The sequence below is a fragment of the Marmota monax genome, unplaced genomic scaffold, assembly GCF_021218885.2.
Source record: "Marmota monax isolate L192 unplaced genomic scaffold, Marmota_monax_Labrador192_F-V1.1 WCK01_AAM20220418_F8-fsc00108, whole genome shotgun sequence".
Taxonomy (NCBI): domain Eukaryota; kingdom Metazoa; phylum Chordata; class Mammalia; order Rodentia; family Sciuridae; genus Marmota; species Marmota monax.
In genome coordinates this window covers 5,107,343-5,127,508 of record NW_026694593.1, presented here as the reverse complement: position 1 = coordinate 5,127,508, position 20,166 = coordinate 5,107,343, and the positions used below count along the sequence as shown (strand labels likewise).

Below are 20,166 nucleotides of genomic sequence, written 5' to 3'. Positions count from 1 at the left end.
AGTGCTGGAGATCAAACCCGGGACCTCAAGCATGCTAGGCAAGCACTCTACCACTGATCTACACCCGGACCCCAGTGTCTTTTGTTGTTGTTTTATTTTTGTGGCATTTGTTTGAACCCAGGGATGCTCTACCACTAAGTCACATCCCTCGATCTTTTATTTATTTTTTAATTTTAGGACAGGGGCTTGCTAAGTTGCTGAGGCTGGCCTTGAACTTGTGATCCTCTTGCCTCAGCCTGAACTTGCCAGGATTACAGGTGAGCGCCAAGGTGCCTGGCAAAATATTTCTAAATGAATGAATACTGTATGGACTGAAGAACAAACTTCTATCTAGAACCCTTATGGCAAGAGAGTCTGTAAAATTCAGTGTTCAGTTTTCTGTACTCTTACAATTAACTCTATTGCCTTTGACTTTGGATAAATCACCTAACCTAGCCTGTCTGTGCCTCAGTTTCCTCTTTAAGTAAAACGGCTATAATCACAGTAGTACCTCCTTCCGGGGTTGTGATAAAGATCAATGAGTTTATATGCATAAAATTCTAATCGTAGATCACGCATAGTACACAAATATGAGTAGTGATTGTTACACCTACTGGGAGATTCAGAAAGAGGGTGAGAAGGAATGCCGGTTGGTTGCATCCAGTAAGGGACCCCTAACTAGCTGTTGAGCCAAGAAAGATCGCTGTGAACTGGGGCAACTGTGGGCAGCCAGAGAGAGGGGACTCCAGGGTCGCGCGCGCGCGTGTGTGTCGGGGCTGCGTTAATCGCATCTGTCATCACTTTATAAATCACCGGTACATTGTAAACTCTTCATCTTCACAAAAATAATCTCGGCAGGTGGCTACCGCAATCCCAACTTTACCCACGAGAAAACAGTTCCGGAGAGATCGATCGACTTGCCGACGTCACCGCGCGCGAAGTGCGGGCCCCAAGTTCCCTCCAGGTCGATTCACGCGTCGAAGCAGCCTTATATCCACGGGAACTCCCAGGGAGCTCCTGAGAGTGCGGGGCCCAGTGCCCAGGCCCCCACGGTCCGGGAACAGACTCTCATAAAAACCGGCCACTCGGGAGCAGCTGCCGCGCGGCGGGGCGCGGAGGTGCGCGGGAGGACCGGCGGGAGGGCCGGCGCGCACGCGGCGCGCTTGGCTGGCGGACGCGCTCCGCAGCGGGGTTTACTCGAGGGCGCACGAGCGGCTCGTCCTCGCACAACTCCTCCCTCGGCCCCGCCTCCGGGGGCGGGGCAAGCGAGCGCGGGAAAGCTCAACCTGGTTCCCACCCCCGCCTCGTGCTGGGGGCGGGGCAAGAGAGCTCCTAAATGGGAAAGCGCTCTGGGGTCCCTCCCTCCAGGGCTTAGGAGACCTATCAGCATGCTACCCTAAGATCTCTTGGGACACGGCCCAGGCCACGCCAGCACTCCCAACGTCACCTCTCCCCCACTTCCGGTCCGCAAGCCCGTCCCAGCCCCCAGATCCCAGTTCCTTCCACATTCCAAAGCCCAAGCCCGGTCCAAGCCCTCCCGCAGAGGGAGGAGCGCGGGTGACGCCATCGCCCAGGAGCTGGTCCGCGTGAGGATCTCATCCATCCAGATCATGAAACGCTGTAGGCAGTGGGAAGCGCGCGAGGCAATGGTCAACCAGATGACGTAATGTTTGGGGTGGTGTCCCATTCGGGGACTTCTGCACTGCATCACTGGCACTGGAGTGCAGCTCAGCGCACACAGATCTCGGTATCCACTTTCCACTGGGATTCGAGGAGATTCTCCTTAAAGTGCCCACTGCACACAAGCTCAGAGTTCTTTAAATTTGCTTTAGTGAACCGCAGCTTCCAGCTTCCAGCAGCCAATAGGGAGTGAGGGGGCGGAGACGCCTCTGGACAGCCACGCCTCCTGGCGGAAAGCAGGGAGTCCGGCTCGCTCTTTTCTAAGCGACAGTAGCAGCGGCCAATCGCTTTTGGAGATCTGCCGATGGGGCAGGTGGACTAGGGCGCAGCCAATGAGATCAGGCTTCTTCAGAGGGCCCAGGTCCCCTGCCCAACGAGGATGAGAGGACTGTGCGGGGTTAGTTCCGAGCGGCAGTACTTAAGGCCAACCCAGTGTGAGCCTGGGAGGGGCGCAGTACTGAACGACCGAGGTGCTGGCCAATGGCGAGTGTGAAAGCGGGCAGCCCAGACCAGGAGCGCGGAGGGAGTGTGAGGGAGGGGGAGGCCAAACCGGAGAGAAGCAGGAAGTAGCGGCGGCCGCGGGGAGGGCGGCGACGGCGGCAGCGCTGGCGGCTGGAGCAGGGTAGAGACGGCCGGGTTTGGGCCCGCACTAGGAACCGAACAGGTAAGCTCGCTTGGGGCGAATACCCGCCCTCGGCCCCGCCCCCTGGGGGGGCGGGTAAATGCCCCCGCCCCTCCCCCACTTGGTCAACTACCCCTTCTCCGCGCCGCCCCCTGGGGCGGCTGGTTGGGAGGCCCGGCACCACCTCTGTCTCCCGGGGCGGATGGGCGAAACTCACAGCCTGTTGAAAGCACAGCCCCTAGCCGGGTAAACGTGGAGGAAGGGTCGGGGACCCCCAAGTCCTGGCGCCCCTAGCCCGAGAGGCAACCGAAGTGCGGCCCGGGGACCGAAGGCTGCAGGATGTCGCGACCTAAAATGGTGTCCGAGCCCGGGGTGGGGGCGGGGGAACTGGGCCCGGCCGGCGCGGAGCGTTCATCCCCACTGGGCGCGAGTCCGCGTCCGGGCCCCGCAGGATTCCACGAGCGCCCCGGGCCCGCCGCGCGCCCGCCCCCTGCTCCCCAGCCTCCGGAGCCTCGGGGAGTCCGCGCGGGGAGGAGGCTGCGCCCCGCACGGAGGGGAGAAACGAGGTCCGAGTTGGGTCCGACCCGGTCCGGAGCGCTGGGAGTCCTGCTGGGACCGCCCCCTCCCCTTTTCCGTGCGCGCTCCCCACCTTCCAGTGTGGTTCTGGGCCGCGGGGTGCTGTGGGGCAGCTCCCAGAGGGCCTGGCCTGGTCGAGGCCCGGCCGGTGGGAGCAGAAGGAGTGCCGCTTGCCTCAGTTTCCCTCTAGTTTCCTGTATGTGCATCCCGCCCCCTCTCCGCAATCCCGGACTTGCTCCCCGCGCCAGCCCTCGGCAGATGGCAGGGACTTAATTCCGCCCGCTGCCCAGTTTGGCCGCAACCTAATCGACCCCAGCCAGGCTCCCGCCCCTCGCCCTCCTCTGCGCAGCAGGCCTGGGCCTGGGCCGAGGGCAGTGGAGCCCCCACCCGACCCGGGCCCGCGCACCCTCTTCCTGTTAAGCCCTTTCCTTTGGCGTTTGAGGAAGAACAGAGGGAAAAGGGGGCGGGGGGGGGGGGAGATGAGAGACCTAGAGACGGGTGCAGCAGCCAGCAGCCGCAGAAAGGCCTGGGCTTTGGAGTGGGGAGCCTCTTCGGCCTTGAGCTCCGCCGCTGGGTCAACTGGCTGCTCCAGGTGGCTATCGGATGACCTCTAAGTCACTTGCTCGTCATTGGGAAAGGTGGGTGGGAGAAGCAAGTTCGCAGGTGTTTTCTCACTGTTCCGCGCTCCACCAGGCTACTTTGCTGGGGGCCTGAGGAGAAGGTAGCCTAGGCCTCTCCTGGTCCGGACAGAACCAGGCTATAGGGGTTCTACCTGTTCATCAGGCAGAGGCTGGCGCTTTGTTTAAGTCTGCAGAATTCAGTGTGTGTGCGTGGGGGGGGGGGGGTCAAGGTGCAGGGAAGGCTCCCCTTTCTTCCTTTAGTTGGTACCCTTTCCCCCACCCCCACTGTAGTCTGAGCAATGCCAGCTGCCACCTGCTGGGACTATCTCCAGTTACAGTCTGAAGGCTGGAAAGAGGTGAGAGAATTGGCCTTGGGAAATGGCTTGCATCCTGGGCAGGGAGAGTGTGAGGGGAGAGACTTCTTCACTCAAGGGGAACAACTGGTGGAGGATAGACCAGGTCTCACATACTGATCTAGTCTCCTTGTTGGTTTAGTGTCACCTAAGTCTTATGGGACATTTTTTGCAGTGGGCCAGGCCAGGAGGTTGGTGGAGATTCCCTGAGCTGCTGTTTTCAAAGGAAAATTGAAAGGAAAGGGGAGTTTTGAGTCAGGGATAGACTTGAGGAGAAATGGCAGGGGAGAGAGCTGGCTTTCTCCATTGGGCCAGTTGTGCTGGATAAGCTTGTACCCTGGAGTTTTAGCCCTGGGAGAGCAAGATGGGAGGAGGGAGGGGTACTCTGGGGAAGGAGGTGAGCCAGCAGCAGGTGTTTGTGACAGGAGAGACCTAGGCTGGGCCCTTGTGACTAGGCTGCCGACACCATTTTGCCTTCTGTCCTTCTTCCCTTTGTCTTTCTCTTTCCCTGTTTTGTTCTTTCCATCTTGGTCTCTTGTGTGACTTCCCTGCGTCTGTTTCTCCCTGCTGACCAAGCTAGACAGGTGCAGTGATGGCCGGCCCCTCGTGCTCCAGACTTGCTTTGCATGACCCCCGACTTTTGTTTCAGACCCCATCCCTAAATGTCTGGCGCGTGTTGCCTCCGAGCTCCTTCTCCACCTTACATGTCCTTGTTTGGTCCAGCTGAAATAGTAAATCGTATTCTGGGTCTAATTCTCACGTTTAGATTTTAATATCATACTCAGAATAACCCTGTGATACATGGATTACTCGTTTCCTCTCAAACAGCAAAAATGATTTGCTTGTGATAAAGGCCCATGATAAAGCTAAACTAGAACAATTTCTTAAGCGTTGGCATAAGTTGCTCACTGCCCTTTTGTACAGATACAAGAGTTCCACGAAGAATATGAGTTGATCCCATGCTGACATGAATGAACCTGTAACCCTAGAGAACACTGTGTCCGCATCCTCCTTACTGTATCAATTGATTGGTTCTCTGCTGGGCACAGGAAGGGATGAACTGGTTCTAACCTAGAGGCTCATTGAGCTCCCTCAATCTGCATTACTCTTCTGTTTCTTTTTTCTTTTTTTTTGACTGTGGATTGAACCCAGAAGCAGTTTATCACTGAGTTACATCCCTAGTCTTTTGTTGTTGTTGTTTGTTTTTTTAAGATTTTTTTTTAAAGGTGGACACAATATGTTTATTTTATTTATTTTTATATGGTGCTGAGGATCCAACCTAGTGCCTCACACGTGTGAGGCAAGCGCTCTACCACTGAGGTACAACCCCAGCCCCTATTCCTGGTCTTTTTAATTTTTATTTTGAGGAAGTCTTGCGAAGTTGCAGAGGCTGGCCTTGAACTTGCCATCCTCCTGCCTCAGCCTCTTGAGTCACTGCCCAGCTTCAGTGTTTCCTCGAGTGTCTTCCTTCCTCTTTCTCTCTGGATTTTGGTGCTTGCACTGGTATGTACATACTCATCTTTGATTTGGGGGTTTGGCGTACCAAGCACTTCCAGCAGCCCTCTAGGATTCACAGAATGGTGGAGGTGTACCAAGTTGGAGGGGATCCTGAGAGAAAAGGCGTAGGGTCCCTATTTCAAGCATCTCATTTTGTCCTTTTTCGTCAGGTCTAGGATCTTCCGCTATGGGGGACATGAAGACCCCTGATTTTGATGATCTCCTTGCTGCCTTTGACATCCCTGACATTGATGCAAATGAAGCCATCCATTCTGGGCCAGAAGAAAATGAGGGGCCAGGAGTCCCCGAGAAGTCAGAAACCAGTGCAGGAGGTGAATCGGAAGACATAGCCACAACAGCTGGGGATGACCCTGAGGGTTCAGCTCAGGCCTCTGACCACAGCCTGCCGCCATCGGACATTTCCACAGTCAGCGTTATTGTCAAGAACACCGTGTGTCCTGAGCCGCCGGAGACCCTGGCTGGGGGTTCAGGAGGAGAAGGTGCCCAGGCTGAAGAGGGAACTGAGGAAGGACCTGTGGGACCTTGCGTGATGCAAAATGGATTTGGGGGCCCTGAGCCATCCCTCCCAGGAACCCCCCACTCTCCTGCTCCTCCCAGTGGGGGTACTTGGAAAGAAAAAGCCATGGAAAGCAAAGCTCCCTTGGACCTTTTTGCTCATTTTGGGCCTGAACCAGGGGAGCACCCAGATCCCTTGCCTCCTCCTGTACCTTCTCCCCCTCCAGAGGGAGCCATGACCCCACCTCCTTTCCCCTCTCCCTTTGAGCTGGCCTCTGAGAATGGCCCACCCCTGTTGCCCCCGAGCTCTTCCCCACCCCCTGGGACCTTGAAGCAGGGCAGCTGCAGCCCCCATCATCCCCAGGGACTGGGCCAGCAAGGCTCAGGCTCCAGTCCTGAGGCTGCAGGGGATCCTGCCAGTGCCTCCCCTCCCCAGGTTGCAGGAGTGCCCTTTTTCAAGCAGTCCCCAGGGCACCAGAGCCCTCCTCCTTCCCCTAAAGTGCCCAGCTGTAAGCCCCTGAAGGAAGAAGATGAGGGGCCAGTGGACAAGTCTCCCCCGAGAAGTCCCCAGAGTCCTTCCAGTGGAGCTGAGGCTGCAGACGAGGACAGCAATGACTCCCCTGCCTCTTCCAGCTCCTCCCGGCCCCTCAAGGTGCGGATCAAGACCATTAAAACATCTTGTGGGAATATCACAAGGACTGTAACTCGGGTCCCCTCCGATCCTGATCCCCCTACCCCCTTGACTGAGGGGGCCTTCCTGGCTGAGGCCAGCCTCCTGGCTGAAGCCAGCCTCCTGAAGCTGTCCCCCGTAACTCCAACTCCTGAGGGTCCAAAGGTGGTGAGCGTACAATTGGGTGATGGCACGAGGCTGAAAGGCACTGTGCTGCCTGTGGCCACCATCCAAAATGCCAGCACCGCTATGCTGATGGCAGCTAGTGTGGCCCGTAAAGCTGTAGTTCTGCCTGGGGGAACTGCCACCAGCCCTAAGACAATGGCTAAGAATGTGTTAGGCCTGGTTCCCCAAGCCCTGCCCAAGGCTGAGGGGCGGACAGGACTGGGGGCAGGGGGGCAGAAGGTCAATGGTGCCTCAGTAGTGATGGTGCAGCCTTCAAAGCCGGCCAGTGGGCCAGGCACAGCAAGTGGCACTGTGATCTCGCGGACCCAGTCCAGCCTGGTGGAGGCCTTTAACAAGATCCTCAATAGCAAGAACCTGCTGCCCGCCTACAGGCCAAACCTGAGTCCGCCAGCCGAGGCTGGACTGGCCCTGCCTCCAGCAGGCTACCGCTGCCTTGAGTGTGGGGATGCCTTCTCCTTGGAGAAGAGCCTGGCACGGCACTACGACCGGCGGAGCATGCGCATCGAGGTTACCTGCAACCACTGTGCCCGCCGCCTGGTCTTCTTCAACAAGTGCAGCCTGCTCCTGCACGCGCGGGAGCACAAGGACAAGGGGCTCGTTATGCAGTGCTCACACCTGGTCATGAGGCCTGTGGCCCTTGATCAGATGGTGGGCCAGCCGGACATCACTCCTCTGCTGCCTGTAGCTGTCCCACCTGCCATTGGACCTCTGGCTTTGCCTGTCTTGGGCAAGAGTGAGGCAGCCATCACCTCTTCCGCCGTTACTGCAGTTGCCACCGAGGCCCCCGTGCTGCCACTTTCAACAGAGCCGCCTGCTGCCCCTGCCACCTCTGCTTACACGTGCTTTCGCTGCCTGGAGTGCAAGGAACAGTGCCGGGACAAGGCTGGCATGGCAGCCCATTTCCAGCAACCTGGGCCCCCTGTCCCTGGGGCCACCAGCAACGTGAGTTGCCTTTACGTTCCTCTGGGGTGGGAACAACCAGATGCCGTGGGGATAGGATCCAGGGTGTTGGGGGCCTGAACAACAGGAGTAATAGGGGACAAGTCCCACCCCATGGACTTACCTTGTTTAATAACCCCCTCGACAGGTGTGCCCATCCTGCCCCATGATGCTCCCCAATCGCTGCAGCTTCAGTGCCCACCAGCGCACGCATAAGAACCGACCCCCCCACGTCTGCCCTGAGTGTGGGGGCAACTTCCTGCAAGCCAATTTTCAGACCCACCTGCGGGAGGCCTGTCTGCATTTCTCTCGCCGTGTGGGATACAGGTGCCTCGGACCCCTCCCCTTGTAGAACTTTAGGTCTCGTGCGTCTCGGCACTAACTGTTCAGATGGCCTCAGAGAACGCCGTCCTCGGTACCCCTCAGCTCTGCTGTGTTGGCAGACTCAGCCCTGAGACTCCGGCCCTGCCCTCCAGTCCTTCCCCGTGAGGATGGGGTTCCCGCGCTGCCTCCGCGGCCTTCGGTGGCCGGTCCCCCTCCACGTTGCTGGTGCTCCTCCACCACTGGTTGCCTTCCTGGAGTCCACCAGGCTTTGGGGATAAATGGGTGGGGAGTGGGTGTGGAGACGCGCCCTCTCACCACCTTGCCTCCGGCTTCTTCCCCAAGGTGTCCTAGCTGCGCAGTGGTGTTCGGGGGTGTGAACTCCATCAAGTCCCACATCCAGGCCTCGCACTGCGAGGTTTTCCACAAGTGCCCCATCTGCCCCATGGCCTTCAAGTCCGCACCCAGCGCCCACGCCCACCTCTACTCCCAGCACCCCAGCTTCCTCACGCAGCAAGCCAAGTGAGACCTGTGGAGGGCGCGGAGGGGTGGAGCCAGGGCCACCCATCTCTGCCTGATGCCGCACTGTCCCCCCCCCCCCCCCCCGCCCCACAGGCTCATCTACAAGTGCGCCATGTGTGACACGGTCTTCACTCACAAGCCCCTCCTCACCTCTCACTTTGACCAGCACTTGCTGCCTCAGCGTGTCAGTGTCTTTAAGTGCCCATCTTGTCCCCTCCTCTTTGCCCAGAAAAGGACCATGCTGGAGCACCTCAAGGTACCAGAGCAGAGGGCCGAGCAGGGCTGTTCAGCTGGGCTGACCTGAGCTAGGGTCACAGCCCTCGGGAAGTGGGAGCTTTGCAAAGCCAGCTTCTCCCACAAGCAGCTGTGCCCCTGTCTCCCTCTTACAGAACACCCACCAGTCTGGGCGCTTGGGGGAGGAGACTGCTGGCAAAGGGGCTGGAGGCGCCCTTCTGACTCCCAAGACTGAGCCTGAGGAGCTGGCGGTGTCCCGGGGCGGGACAGCCCCTGCCACTGAGGAGTCGTCCTCATCTTCAGAAGAAGAGGAACTGCCAAGCTCCCCTGAGCCACCCCGCCCAACCAAACGACCCAGGCGGGAACTGGGGAGCAAAGGCGTCAAGGGTGGGGGTGGGGGGCCTGGGGGCTGGACCTGTGGCCTTTGTCACTCCTGGTTCCCTGAGCGGGATGAATATGTGGCTCACATGAAGAAGGAGCATGGCAAGGTGAGTGGGAGCCTGGCCCTGGGGGAGGGGCTGGGGGGGCAGCCTTGGGATTGGCCTGTGGGCCAGTGGGAATGGGGCCCCCCCAGAGCCTGGCTCTCACCTCCCACCCCCTGCTCTCCCAGTCGGTGAAGAAGTTCCCTTGTCGCCTGTGTGAGCGGTCCTTCTGCTCCGCCCCCAGCCTGAGACGCCACGTCAGGGTCAATCACGAGGGGATCAAGCGAGTGTACCCATGCAGGTAACCCCTGCTCCCCCTCCCTTCCTCCTGCCTGGTAGGGAACCCCACCTGCACCCCTGAACTTCCTAGGGTGCTCCCCACTTGCCCTTTGGCTGAGGCCTCCAATTGCTCTGGCAGCCATGGCCTCACAGGAACCCCAGGCCCTTGGCTGTGTCCCTGGTGCCATCCCTCCCCCCTCTCCCCTCCCAGGTATTGCACAGAGGGAAAGCGCACCTTCAGCAGCCGCCTGATCCTGGAGAAGCACGTCCAGGTCCGGCATGGCCTGCAGCTCGGGGACCAGTCCCCTGGCCGAGGGGGTGCCCTGGCTCGGGGGCCTGGTGCCAGAGGTCAGGTAGGCAGAAGCCCGGCCTGCTGTGTTAGCCCACGGGAGCGGGAGGCTGCAGGGTTGGCTGCCAGGGACACGGGAGATGGTGAGGCCCGTTTCCTTCTGCTCTTCTTCAGGGCCCAGGACGGAAACGCCGCCAGTCTTCCGACTCATGCAGTGAGGAGCCTGACAGCACAACACCCCCAGCCAAGTCCCCCAGAGGTGGCCTTGGGTCAGGAGGCCATGGTCCCCTGCGCTATCGGGGCGGTAGCTCAGTTGAACAGAGTCTTGTGGTGGGGTTGAGGGTGGATGGTGGTGCCCAGCAGTGCCTCGACTGTGGCCTGTGCTTCGCCTCCCCTGGCTCTTTGAGCCGGCACCGTTTTATCAGTCACAAGAAGAGACGGGGTGTGGGCAGAGCCAGTGTCCTGGGGCTGGGGGATGGGGAGGAGGAGGCCCCTCTTCCGTCACGGTCTGACCCAGAGGGCGGAGATTCACCCCTGCCTGGTTCTGGAGGCCCACTGACCTGTAAGGTCTGTGGCAAGAGCTGTGACAGCCCTCTCAATCTCAAGACTCATTTCCGAACACATGGCATGGCGTTCATTAGGGCTCGGCAGGGGGGCAGTGGGGACAACTAGGCTGCCTCCCTGGGCTGACCAGCCCCTCCCTCTCCCTGGGAGCCTGGATTTCACTGCTGCTGCTGCTGCCGCCGCCGGCCCCTGGGTTGGAGAGTTAAACTAACACACGTTTTGTTCACTTCTCCTCCTCCTAACCCTAAAGGAGAAAGCTTTTCAGGATCATAGTGATTTACAACCCCCCCTCTTTGGGTTTGGCCCTTGGGCCCTAGTCAAGTGGGCCCTCCATTCCTTTCTGAACCCAACACTAATTATGCTCCTGCTGCACACCCCCAGTGTGCCACTGTGGGTAGGAGAGTGGGACTTTGGTAAGTCTGCTAGACAGGCACAGGGAAGGACTGATGGGAACAGGGGGCCTGGACACACCCTCCAGTCCTTCAGGCACAGACTGAGATCTCTTCCTCTGGGCTGGGCCCACACTAGCACCCCCTCCCTGGCACTCCAGCCCCCACCCCTGCAGTGCCTTTCACTTGTCTTCTTTTCCCCCAGAAATCCAGAGGGGTTGGTGGGATGAGTCCTGTCGGGGGGCCCGGGGAGAGGAGGGGACAGGCTCTCAGGAATCCTTTATTCTTGTAGTAATAATAATACTAACATGGGAGAAAACCAGACCATTAAAACTGCTTGTGGTTTAATCCCCATCAGGCTTCTCTTTTTATGTGACTTGAACACTGGACTTGGTGGGAGGGGAGGAGTCCTCTGGGAAGCTGTGGTGTTGACCAAGACAGGCAGGGAGAAGCCATCCCCTCTTCTGTGGGGTGCCTTTTGTATCTTGGACATTGAGGCATCTGTTCACTCACCCCCAAAAAGGGAGAGACTCAGAAATGACACAGATGGCTAACTAAGGACTTTATTTCAAACAAAAAATAAAAAATTGAGAGCTGTTTCCCTGGGTATGAGGAAGGGATCAGGGGTAGGAATTCCCCATGGCTAGGTCAATACCCTCAATAACTGGAGGGATTGTAATTCCCCTTCTCAATCCCACTGATGGGGAACCTCAGCAAGTGCAGGACCCTGTGACAGAGCCCTCCTATCAAGGGGAACTCTGGCAGGGGTCAGTCCCTGGGAGAGTATCTAGAGTCAGGCAGCAGCATGGCCAAAGGCCAACCACAGGATCAAGTCCTAAGTACCAAGAACCTTCCCTCTTCCTGGGACTCAGAACAGATAAGGGGCAGCCTGTGGAAAGAACCTCTCAGGTCCCGGTGAGAGGGAGGAGGGCCAGGTGCCCCTCGCATTCATCACCTCTATTCTCTGGAGGGCAGGGAGTCCTGGAACCTGTCAGATGGTAATACACAATGAGGGGCGGGAAGCCCCAGCAAGCCTGCACCCCATGGCCGGCTCCTCCCACCCTGGCAAGCGCTCGCAGTTACCACATGATCCTTTATATTTCTTGCCTTCCATTTCCCTTGGGTGGATGGTTGGGTAGATGGGGTTTCCTGGTTTGTGACTTCCCAGACAAGGGCTCTCCCAGGAGGGTACCCTGGATCCCCCCACCACTCTTAGGCCCAAGAAGGAGGGTGTCACATGATGCCATTGGTGAGGTACTGGAAGCCGTCGTAGAGTTTGGTGGTGATGGACCGCATGCTGCCATCCACCATCTGCTCCACCAGCAGCTGGAGTTGCTCCTCGGTCATGCTCATGTGGAACCTCTCTTTGAGGTTGCGGATGGTGCTGGAACCATGGAAGCAAGGAAGCTGAGAGCCTGGAGGGAAGAGTGGGGACTGAGGATCCCGGATAGGAAGGAGGTACAGTGGCCACCACCCCAGGAGCACAGGCAGGTACTCCTGAAGTGCCCCTTCCCTCCCCACGCGAGAGCTGTGGAGTCCGTTCTGTGCAGAGAAGAGGAACTGGTGGGAGGTCCTGTCTTGAGCTCATCTGCATCCCGTGCTTCTAAGCCCCTCTGTAGGTGAGGGTATGTGGGCAGAGGAGGGGAGAGGGCCATAGAAAGGGTTGAGGGAGCAGAATTGCGGGGCCCAAAAGGAAGGCCAGGAAGAAACTCGAGATGGGCCCTGAGCTGGGCACACTTATCTGGTTGCAGGCCTCTGCCTATGCTACGTCTGACACTCACAGATGACCTGGGCCACCGTCATCATGGGGCCAGATGGGGATGCTCCTGAGCAACGGCGACAACCTGTGGGGCAGGGGCAGGGGTGGGGAGGAGGAGACTGGCAGCTTAGATGTGGTATCCACCTGGAGCCTTGAGGAGGGGGGACAAGGACTGGGGCCCAGGGGAGCTCACAGGAGGGGATCCTAGGCAAGACAGTGGACATCGAGGTCGGACAGGGTAGAGGAGAAAGATGAGAAATTCAGCTCAGAGCAGGACAGGTGAATAGTGGGAAAGGAAGGCGGCCTGACATGGGGGAGCAGAGGCCAGGGCAAGCAGGTCAAGTGGAATGGGGAGGAAAGTCCAGTACGTAGAAACCCCTGAGTGGGTCAAGAGAAGAACCACGCACGGAGGAGATTGAGAGACTCGGTGGTAAAGGGATAGGGACATCAGAAGGACCAGGAGGCTACAAATGGGGCTCTTTTCTCCCTGAGGGTGCTAAGGAGGGTGTTTCTGCTGCCCCTTCTTCCTCCCAGGCCCAGCTCTGCCAGGGTCAGGAAGAGTGTCCTGGAGGAGAAATGGCACTGGATTGAGCTGGATCCCTCTCCCCCAACAACCAATTTGCATCTTGATATGGGAGTCCTAAGCTCTAGGGCCTCAACCTGAGTGGGGATGCGGAGGGTACCACAGGCCCCTGAGCTCTCCCCAGCCCACCTTGCTGCATGATCTCCACGATCTGCACCACTTTATCCATGTGTTTCCGAGCAGCAATCAGCCCTTGCAGCATCAGCATCTTATAGTAGTTGAACATGTCGCCATGCAGGCCACCCATCACCTGGGGAGGAAGAAGAGTGTGTGCACCACAGGACTATGGTAGGAGTGATCCCTGTCCCGTGAGCCTTCCAGAAGTGCTGCTTCCTTTCCCAGAGCAATCATGCCAAACTCCACTGTTCCCCACTCGGGAAATCCTGCCTCACCCTGACTTACTGCCATTTCTGTTCTGTTCATCCCTAATTGGGGAGCGGGGAGGAGCCCATCAGCTCCCCCTGCCATGGCAGAGAAAGAACAGTGACCCTGAGGCGCCTCTGCTTCCTGACTCACATCCACAAACTCTGTGGTCAGCTTAAAGGCTGATGTCTCAAAGCCCAGGTTTCGGGGTGAGCTGGACAGGATGAAGCCAAAGTCGATGTGGATGATGTGGCCTTCTGCATCCAAAAGGATATTCCCATTGTGTCTGAAGAAGAGAAAAAGAGGAGAGGAAGAGTCATAGTAAGTCTTACTGGGACTGGATCTTTTTTGATCGATGCAATACCTTCATTTATCTATCTTTATGTGGTGCTGAGGACCGAACCCAGTGCCTCACACATGCTAGGTGAGTGCTCTACCACTGAGCCACAACCCCAGCCCCCTGAGACCAGACTTTAAAACGGCAACACACTGGCCATAGGACACCAGGCTGGGGCATCCCCTGCCATGTTTTCTGCTGCCTATAATCCTGAGTCCAGTCTCCTAGGATCTAAAGCTACCAGTGAAAAGAAAGGAAGCAGAAGAGAAAACCACTAACAAAAGCTGGTGTCTAAAATTCCTATTATTAACAACTTAATGACAATATTTAGCAGAGCACAATGGCACACACCTGTAATCCCAGTGATGCAGGAGGCTGAGGCAGGAGGATCCACAAGTTCAAAGTCAGCCTCAGCAATTTAGTGAAACCCACTCCCAAAATAAAAAATAAATTAAAAGGGCTGGTGATATGGCTTCATAGTTAAATACCCCTGGGTTCAATCGCAGGTACCAAAAATAAGAAGTTTAGGGTTATCCCAATTTCCCAGAAATCTCACTTTTAGTATTCAAACTAGTCCCAATCTAGTAGAGAATCCAGAAGCAAGGAAATAAGGCCTGTGAGGCTCCAGCCAGCTGTCACAGAGGCCAGGCACTTCGCTGTGTAGGAAACCTCCATCAACCAATTAATCCACCTGTGTTTCATTTGTAATCCCTATCAGCCCACTGCAAATCAAGCCCCATCAGAAGAAACAACAATCAGTGGCAAGTAGACTCTGAAGTTTAAGTGTAAAATAGTGTGTGTGCTTCAAGCAGTTAAGTTTTAAATCATTATTTAAAAATCTCAAAAGGTGTCAGGCACACAACTGTAATCTCAGTGATTTAAGAGACTGAGGCAGGAGGATCATAAATTCCAGGCCAGCCTCAGCAAAGTAGCAAGATCCTGTCTCAAAAAACAAAAAGGACTGGGGATGTAGTTATGGTTAAAAGCATCTGTGGGATCAATCTCTAGCACCAAAACACAAAAATCACCCCAGTAGGCAAGTACTGCAGGCCAGCTGTAGGGGAAGAAGAGTTGAAGGGAGGTAAAGCCCAGGTCTTTGTCATTCCCACTAGAATGGCCAGGAGAAAGAACAACTAACATGCTAAGCACTTGAAGCCTAGCCTATTCAGCACAACCAACCTTCTCACTGTCCAAAGAGCTCACAGTCTGTCTGAGGGTCACCTTCTCTGGGGCTGGTCTGACTGACCTAAACAGGAAGGACCAAAAGGGAGAACAAGTCCCACCTGAATCCTCCCCCTCTGGAAAAACATTAAAGATTTAGCAGCACCTGCACAACACTGAGGGCCAGAAAGACTATGAGATGTCCTGCTCCCTTTTACAGGTGAGGAAACAGCCCTGAGAAGTCAAATAACTGACTCGCTTCTTAAGATCCCAAGGCTAATTTCTCTCCTACACTAACTACCAGACTTGGCTCCAGGAGGAAAGCTGCTTGGAACTCATTTTGAAGTACAGAGATCTTAAAACCTGCTTCCAGACTGGGGGTCCGTTCATTGCTGCCACCTCTTTCCAGTGGCTGATTCCATTCATGGCTTGACTATATTCTTTTTTCTTAAAAAAAAAAAAAAAAAAAAAAAAAAAACAGCTCTGGCAAGGTTAATTAGAGAAAAATTTTGCATGGTTTACTTTTCTGGGATGCTTGCACTGATGTCTGAATCATCTGGATCAATGACAGCCAGTGTGCACACTCTGTAGTAGTTTCTGCACACTGTGTCTAATTTAATATTATTGTCATGGTATTGATGGATACCAGTTTTGGCCAACATGGCACAGTATTTTTCTTCAGATTTCCTCAAAATTAGGCAGTTGCTGGTGAGGATGACCAATGCTTCACCTTGTCTGGTCATCTTGTACTCTGGCAAGTACCACTTTAAAAAATTGTTTCTTTCAGTTGTAGATGGACACAATACGTTTCTTTTTTTCTTTTATGTGGTACTGAGGATGGAACCTAGTGCCTCACTTGTGCGAGGCAAGTGCTCTACCACTGAGCCACAACCCCAGCCCCTCAAGTACCACTTTTCCTATAGCAAGTGGGAGCCTAGAATTGATTGACTTCAGTCATCTTTTTCATTTTCTTTGTTGCCACCATGTTCCTGCCACAGGTGTAGGATGGCCGCCAACCATGAGCAGCCCTGCATCTACTCTGTTTGAAGTTACTAGGAACAGTTTCCCAGCTGCCTGCTCCCACACTCCTCCCAACTCCCCTATTAGAGGATACACTCTCATCTTCCAGACCTACCCGTTTCCTAAGGGAAGGCCCTGAGGCCTGACTAGAGCCAGCTTCCCTGCCACCATGTACTCAATGCTGGGGCTGAACCCTAGGTTCTCCAGGGCATGGGCTCAGAATCTGGATGTTTCCAGGCACAGTCTAAAGCTGGCAACCAAGTTCCTTGTGATCACATTCCCCAGCAACTGTCAAAGGCAGTGCTCGTGTTGGTTCATTTGTAGGGTGGAAGGGCAGAATGAGCACAGGTTCTAAGAGCTACCTGACCCTTACTTCCCTCATGAGGAAACACTTGTCCAACAAGGTTTTCATCTGGTTTAAATGGCAGGCGTTGTGATGTCAGATTTCTCTGTAGCTAATCTTAATAGGCCACCATGTCACCAGGAACCCTGGCAGCATAGGCCACTGCATTTCTTTTTTTTTTTTCTTTTTCCTTTTATTTATTTATTTGTTTGTTTTAAATGGACAGAATGTCTTTATTTGTTTATTTTTATGCTGAGGATCAAACCCAGTGCCTCACCCACATGCTAGGCAAGCGCTGTACCACTGGGCTACAGCCCCAACCCTACATTTCCTTCTCTGTGCCCAGGGAGAGCTGCAACTCACAGAAGCATTTGGGGCATAGACCCCAAGTCACTGTCTAGAGACACTCTGAGAAGGCAGGTCCTCAGTGTTGTAATTATGTGCAATATGTACTTAACCTATATATGTGTATGTATACTAACTCTGTGTAGTTAGGCCTTATAAAATCATGTGAAACTGAGAGAAATAACAGTTCTGGGCAAAATAGTGGGTGCTTAAAAGTTGTGAAAAACATCTGTTGGGATGAGAGATAAGGAGTGTTCATTGGCTAGGAGTTTCAACTTCATCTTCTCCATGTTCCTCATGTCCACCTTCTCCTTTCTATTCTCAGCCACTACCACTTCCCTCACTTTTGCTCAGTGCCTCACTTTTGCTGAGGCTGGCTTTGAACTTGTGATCCTCTTGTCTCAGCCTCCCGAGCTGCTGGGATTATACAGGCGTGCGCCACTGTGCCTGGCTACAGTGAAGGCTTTCTTAATTTAGCCTCAACATACCTGTCTGATGTCACTGCCTGCTCAACCTTTAATCCCCTTGAAATATTTTCTCACCTGGGACATATTTCCTCCACAGCTTTATCTGTCTTCATTCTCCCTGTCCTTTCAGTCCCTATTCATTCAAACCTTTACTCCTCCCATAAATCCTACATTCCTATGCTCTTTCACCCTAGGATTTGTCAGCATCCTCCTTGGCTCAATGTCACATGAATACATCTGTTTCTACTGAAAATACATCGTTTGTTTCTATCAATGGAGAATTATGTATGAAGGGACACAGCAGACCCTGGTGCAGAACTAGGATGAGGGCAGAGGACCCATACCTGTCCTTGACTTGCAGCAGGTAGCAGACCAGACAGTAGCCAGCACAACTTTGCACAAAATTACGCTGGGCACTGAGGAATGCCTCAGTGGTGTAACTGCCATGCTCCTGTAGGAAGTAATCGAGCAGCGAGAGCTGAGACTGTTTCTTTACTTGGTGGATGGACACAGCGTTGACCACTGGTTCAATCATGCCACTATCGGCCGAAATCACAAGAATCTTGTATGGCTTGATCCAAAGGGGCACTCGCTCCTGTTCCCAAATGGACTGTGAGGAGACACACAGGTATCAGACTCTCATCTTTCTCCAAACTAGAGAGAAGGCTAAAATCCCTCTCTCCAGTACCTCTCTCCTCGGTGGCCTTGCATTATAGGCCATTAAGTAAGACTCACAGATCGAATGAGGACCAGGAAGTTTTGAAAGGACATCTAGGGCCTGACAGGAAGCTATACTTAAGAGGTATATGGGGAAAGGTTCTTATAGGTACAAAGTCCAAGAAATGATAGAATAGGAAATATTACTGTCACCTTACAAGCAGGGAGAGTGGGAACTATTAGTGTAAGTTCAAATAATAATAATAATAATAATAATAATAATAAAAACAGGAAAAAATTTAGGACCAAAGAAATCTCTAGAAAATAAAAATATTGACATAAAGAACTGGATTAAAGGGCTGGAGATGTGGCTCAAGCGGTAGCGTGCTCGACTGGCATGCGTGTGGCCCGGGTTCGATCCTCAGCACCACATACAAACAAAGATGTTGTGTCCGCCAAATACTAAAAAATAAATATTTAAAAAATTGTCTCTCTCTCTCTCTCAAAAAAAATAAATAAATAAATAAAATAAATAAAGAACTGGATTAAAGTGGTGAAGCTCTTTGCAGACAACCAACCCAGGGGGCTCAGGGCATCAATATCTCGACACACTATAACACGCCCACCACAGGCCATTTAGGAAGTTCTGATGTAAAGGACAAACAAGGCACCTTGACTTTCAGTGGTCACAACAGGGCAGGTGCAGTTCACCAAAACAGCCAACAGAGGCCGCTGTGGAGCTGTTCCTGTGGCTGCTTTTCCCAGGGGAAAAAGCACCAACTTTAGCACCCTTGGGCAGGAAGCTGATCCCCAGGAGAGCTCCCTGCAGAACAACCTGTGTGGTCTCTCAGGTGGCTATCTTTCTTCTTCCCTTTCCTTACCTGCAGTTGTTTCAACACCTGGAAGGCCAGCAGCTCCTGCCGAAGGTCATCTCCACATTTGACAATGACTGACAGGAGCCGCCAATTGGGGAGATGGCCATAGGGAGAGCCTTCTCTGATCCTCCTGTTTAGGAAGAAGTAAAGGGTGTCATAGGGTGATGCCAGGGTGAGGGCTTAAACTCCCTGGAAGTCTGATGAAGGTTTTGGAGGCTGATGGCCAACAGAGGTGGTGCTGTGAGCGCCAGCAGTGGCCTTGAGACCACCCTACTCACCGTACTTTCTCCTGCCAGGGCTCTTTGAGAGCAACTGCAGAAGGGTCTTCTGGGTCTCGCTTGAAGGCTGTGGGGGTGTGAGCCAGCTGTTCAGAAAGGCGCCGTCTAGCAGGAAGAAAATACATCCATTGCTGGGAGGAGCGCCCCCAGAGCCCGATGCCCCTGACTCTGCTGGTACTCTCTCTACAGTTCTGGATTCTGGATGTACAGACAGAGAGAGACTCACAGGAGGAAGCATAACTAGTTATGCTACTCGAGTAGTCTGTGATCATGTTAAAACGAATGGGCGCTGGGGTCGTAGCTCACTGGTGAAGCGCTAGCCTAGCACGTAGGAGACACTAGGTTCTATCCTTGGCACCACATAAAAATAAATAAATAAAGGTATTGTGTCTATCTACAACTAAAAATGAAGAGTTCCTGGCTCTTCTCATTCCTCTACCACAAGACTGACAGAATGAGCCTAACCCCAGAATCTGCATTTCTGCAGATTCCCTCTGACTGTGATGCACGTCACCATGAGACCCCACTTTGAGAAACACTGCTTGAATTCCTTTCTTGGGTGCTGTCATCCCCTTGGGATCCTCTTAAAGTAATATAATTTTCTGTAGTCACCCAAGCAATGTTTCAACCTGCACTTTCACTGACTCAAGTTTGATGGCCTCAGGACAAGGACAGAATAAGGAAAGAAAAAGGAAAGACAGGCTGACAGCAGGTGCTAAAGAGAGAGGAAGGGGACAGAGAGAGGCAACGACTGAAAGAGGGATTAAAAAAATGAGTGCAGGGCTGGGGCTGAGGCTCGGGCTCAGTGGCAGAGCGCTCGCCTAGCATGCGTGAGGCACTGGGTTCGATCCTCAGCACCGCATAAAAATAAAATAAAGGCTTTCTGTTGATCTGCAACTACAAAAAAAATTTTTTTTTTTAATGAGTGCAATGTGATCTGGTCATACCGGATATCCCCTGCTGCAATGAACACAGGCTCCTTGCTCTCCTGGCTGGTGATGCTGTCCACGGAAAACTGGGAGATGTTGTCACAGCTGTTGGTGTGCACTTCAGGGAGCTGAGGAGAGCAGGGGAGCGCTGGTCAGACGTGCAAAGTGAGCACAGATCCCTCTCTTGCCTCCTGCTTGGTTGCCATTGCCACGGCATGCGCAGCCCTCCCTTCCAGAGTCCTCACAAAAGCCTCCCCTCTTACGGACCCCAAGCAGATCATGACTACTTGGACCGCAAGGTGCCGCGGCACTCACATGGGCCCCATAGCAGTGTTTCTCAAAAAGTGAACTACCTGCGTCAGAATTAGCGGAGATGCTTGCTGAAATGCAG

General features: G+C 54.4%; 2 protein-coding genes across 9 annotated transcripts in view; one reads left to right on the top strand and one right to left on the bottom strand.

Annotated features, from left to right (window-relative positions):
* Positions 1–1,602: 1,602 nt before the first annotated feature.
* Znf687 (zinc finger protein 687) lies at positions 1,603–11,012 on the top strand. Of its 3 annotated transcripts, none has more exons than XM_046421819.2 (9): positions 1,603–2,323; positions 5,498–7,641; positions 7,787–7,965; positions 8,305–8,481; positions 8,575–8,737; positions 8,871–9,203; positions 9,326–9,438; positions 9,628–9,769; positions 9,880–11,012. In XM_046421819.2, the coding sequence occupies exons 2-9, from the start codon at positions 5,515–5,517 to the stop codon at positions 10,375–10,377; spliced, it is 3,732 nt and encodes a 1,243-aa protein (XP_046277775.1). In that variant the 5' UTR covers positions 1,603–2,323; positions 5,498–5,514; the 3' UTR covers positions 10,378–11,012. The 3 variants fall into 3 exon arrangements, with proteins under 3 accessions (XP_046277775.1, XP_046277777.1, XP_046277776.1); XM_046421821.2 differs by lacking the exon at positions 1,603–2,323 and adding an exon at positions 2,415–2,527; XM_046421820.2 differs by lacking the exon at positions 1,603–2,323 and adding an exon at positions 3,379–3,833.
* A 195-nt stretch (positions 11,013–11,207) lies between these two features.
* Pi4kb (phosphatidylinositol 4-kinase beta) overlaps positions 11,208–20,166 on the bottom strand; it is a 28,537-nt gene continuing 19,578 nt past the window's right edge. For 4 of the 6 annotated variants that reach the window (XM_046421823.2, XM_058571974.1, XM_046421824.2 and 1 more), the window contains 8 exons: positions 19,794–19,903; positions 18,847–18,951; positions 18,575–18,698; positions 17,381–17,646; positions 13,517–13,649; positions 13,130–13,250; positions 12,440–12,502; positions 11,208–12,073 (listed from right to left, as the gene is read on the bottom strand). In XM_046421823.2, coding sequence (XP_046277779.1) covers positions 11,892–12,073; positions 12,440–12,502; positions 13,130–13,250; positions 13,517–13,649; positions 17,381–17,646; positions 18,575–18,698; positions 18,847–18,951; positions 19,794–19,903 — 1,104 coding nt within the window. In that variant the 3' untranslated portion in view covers positions 11,208–11,891. The remainder of the gene's footprint in view (positions 12,074–12,439; positions 12,503–13,129; positions 13,251–13,516; positions 13,650–17,380; positions 17,647–18,574; positions 18,699–18,846; positions 18,952–19,793; positions 19,904–20,166) is intronic. The other 2 variants (XM_058571976.1, XM_058571977.1) reach the window with 1 other exon arrangement.